General features: G+C 59.5%; 1 protein-coding gene across 1 annotated transcript in view; it reads right to left on the reverse strand.

Moving 5' to 3' along the window:
- Positions 1–451: 451 nt before the first annotated feature.
- The window catches only part of EVX2 (even-skipped homeobox 2), a 3,043-nt gene continuing 1,419 nt past the window's right edge, over positions 452–2,075 (reverse strand). Inside the window, 2 exon segments of the mRNA XM_077751184.1 lie at positions 452–640; positions 1,968–2,075. The exon segment at positions 1,968–2,075 is cut by the window's right edge and continues 8 nt beyond it. Coding sequence (XP_077607310.1) covers positions 452–640; positions 1,968–2,075 — 297 coding nt within the window.

The raw sequence follows: 2,075 nt of genomic DNA on the forward strand, positions 1-2,075 counted from the left end.
CGTGGCCTCTGGCCACGTGGTTCGGGAGGGCTTGCGGCCAGGACCCCGCACCTCTGAGGACCAGTTTGAGGGCGAGGGGATTGTCTTCGGGAAGACCAAGAGCTCCGGACAGAGGCGGGAAACGGGGCATGGGCGGTGGGAAACACTTAGAGGCAAAGATGCTGCTGGGTAGCAAATACAAAAATAGAAATACTTTGAGGGCACACCGCCGGGTTTTTCCGCGCGGCTCTTTCCCCCAATTCGGTCGGGGCAAGTTCCCTTCGGCCTCCCGCGCCGGGGCGCCCCCTGGCGGCAGCTTTGGCAGCGGGCAGCGCGCAGAGGGCACGTGGGCGCACGGAGGGCGCCGGGGGCGCTCAGGGGACCCCCGGGCACGGCCCCCTGGCGGCGGCGACGTAGTTATCTGGTGAGCGGTGCCTCGTCCCTCTGGTCCGGGGGGCTCACGGCGGTCTTGCTAAGCACAGCGGCTGAGTANGTGCGGGTAATAGTGCAGTGGCACGTGCGAGTGGAAGGGGTAGGGCAGGCTTCCGGTGGCGGCCGCGTGCGTCATCATGTAGGTGTAGAAGCTGGGGTCGGCCGGGTGCGGCCACGACATAGCCAGGCGCTGCCGCTTGTCCTTCATGCGCCGGTTCTGGAACCACACCTGAAGCGAGAGCCGCAAGGCGGCCCGAGTTAGGGAGTGCCCTGAGGCCTCGGCCCCCTCCCTGGGCCTCTCCACCTTTCCTGGACCTCCGAAAGGCCTGACCTACTTACTCCCCTTCGACCCGGCCGAGCTTGGAGACCCTCTGCTCTCCCAGCTGGTAGTGAGGGAGGCAGTGGGAACAGGCGTGGGTACACCTTCCTCGGCAAAAATAATCGGCCCTGTGTCCGACTGCTGCGGACTCCCTTACTCTTCGCTGCGCTTTATGGTCCCAACGCGACCTTCCCTCTGACCCCTCCACCCGCTGGTGCCCAGCCTCGCTGAGCACCGTTCTCTCAATCCCAGGACTTGCACGGGATTCTAGGCCACCTTTGAGGAAGGGCTACCGCGGCAGCTTTTGTCAAAGGTCGCCGCTCGAGGTCTGGAGTCCTCTGAGCCGCAAGGACCTGCCCCAAGGGCCCGGGTCCGATTTGCATACTGAAGGCATGGTTTTGTTGGAATCGTTTGCCTCAAATGAGTGGCGGGAACAACATCCTCTTAAACTGGGGAAGGGACTGCTATACCCCTCCCAACACGGTCTAATGAAGACATCATTCGGCACAACTCTCAATTAAAGAAAGCCCGATCAAACCGAAGGGAGACTTCCACAACCTCCCTGATCCGTTGGAGCTTCCTCTTTGCTTTTTCTAGAGTGTGGGGTCCTCCGCGAGGTGTTCGCCAAATCGCCCAACCTCCCAGCTATCTCTCCCAGATTAATAAAATTAATCACTTAGAGACATATACGTAAGGACAATTTCGGTGTGTTCTCCCTTCCCCAGGAGGTTGCTTTTTTCCTGCTGCCCAGGAGGGGAAAAAAAAATGTTTAGGAAACTACTTTCTCAACCCAATCGATGTTTAAAATACAGTATTCTTCTCTCCATGTTGTAACGATTTATGTGGAAAATAAATCTCCAAGATCAAGAGCAGATGAAAAGTTTCACCTAGGGTTCGTGCCGGAGGAACAAAGACCAGCCGGCTTTGCCGCCGAGGGGAACGAGGGGCCATGGACACGGGCTAGGGGCACCTGGGCAGGCGGCTGGGCAAAAGTGAACCGAGACCCGTGCTTGCGGCATCGGCTCCGCCACTCCCCGGCCCTCCCAGGTCAGCCAGGCCGGCCAACCCTTCGGATTCGGCAGCTGAGAAACAAATATGCCCATTCCTTTGGTGACTCTACCCCGCCGATTGTCAGGCCTTCGGCTAAATGTGGCCACCCAGGAAAGAGAAAGGAGAAACAAAAATCAACCCAGACACCCCCGGGGAGGCTAGAAAAGGCCCGTGCTGGAATCGATACCTTGATGGTGGTCTCGGGCAGGTTGAGCGCAGCGGCCAGCTCGCACCGGCGGGGCCGCGACACATAGTTCTCCCTGTAGAACTCTTTCTCCAGGCGCGCGATCTGCTC

The sequence above is a fragment of the Crocuta crocuta genome, unplaced genomic scaffold (genome assembly GCF_008692635.1).
Source record: "Crocuta crocuta isolate KB4526 unplaced genomic scaffold, BGI_CrCroc_1.0 scaffold219, whole genome shotgun sequence".
Taxonomy (NCBI): domain Eukaryota; kingdom Metazoa; phylum Chordata; class Mammalia; order Carnivora; family Hyaenidae; genus Crocuta; species Crocuta crocuta.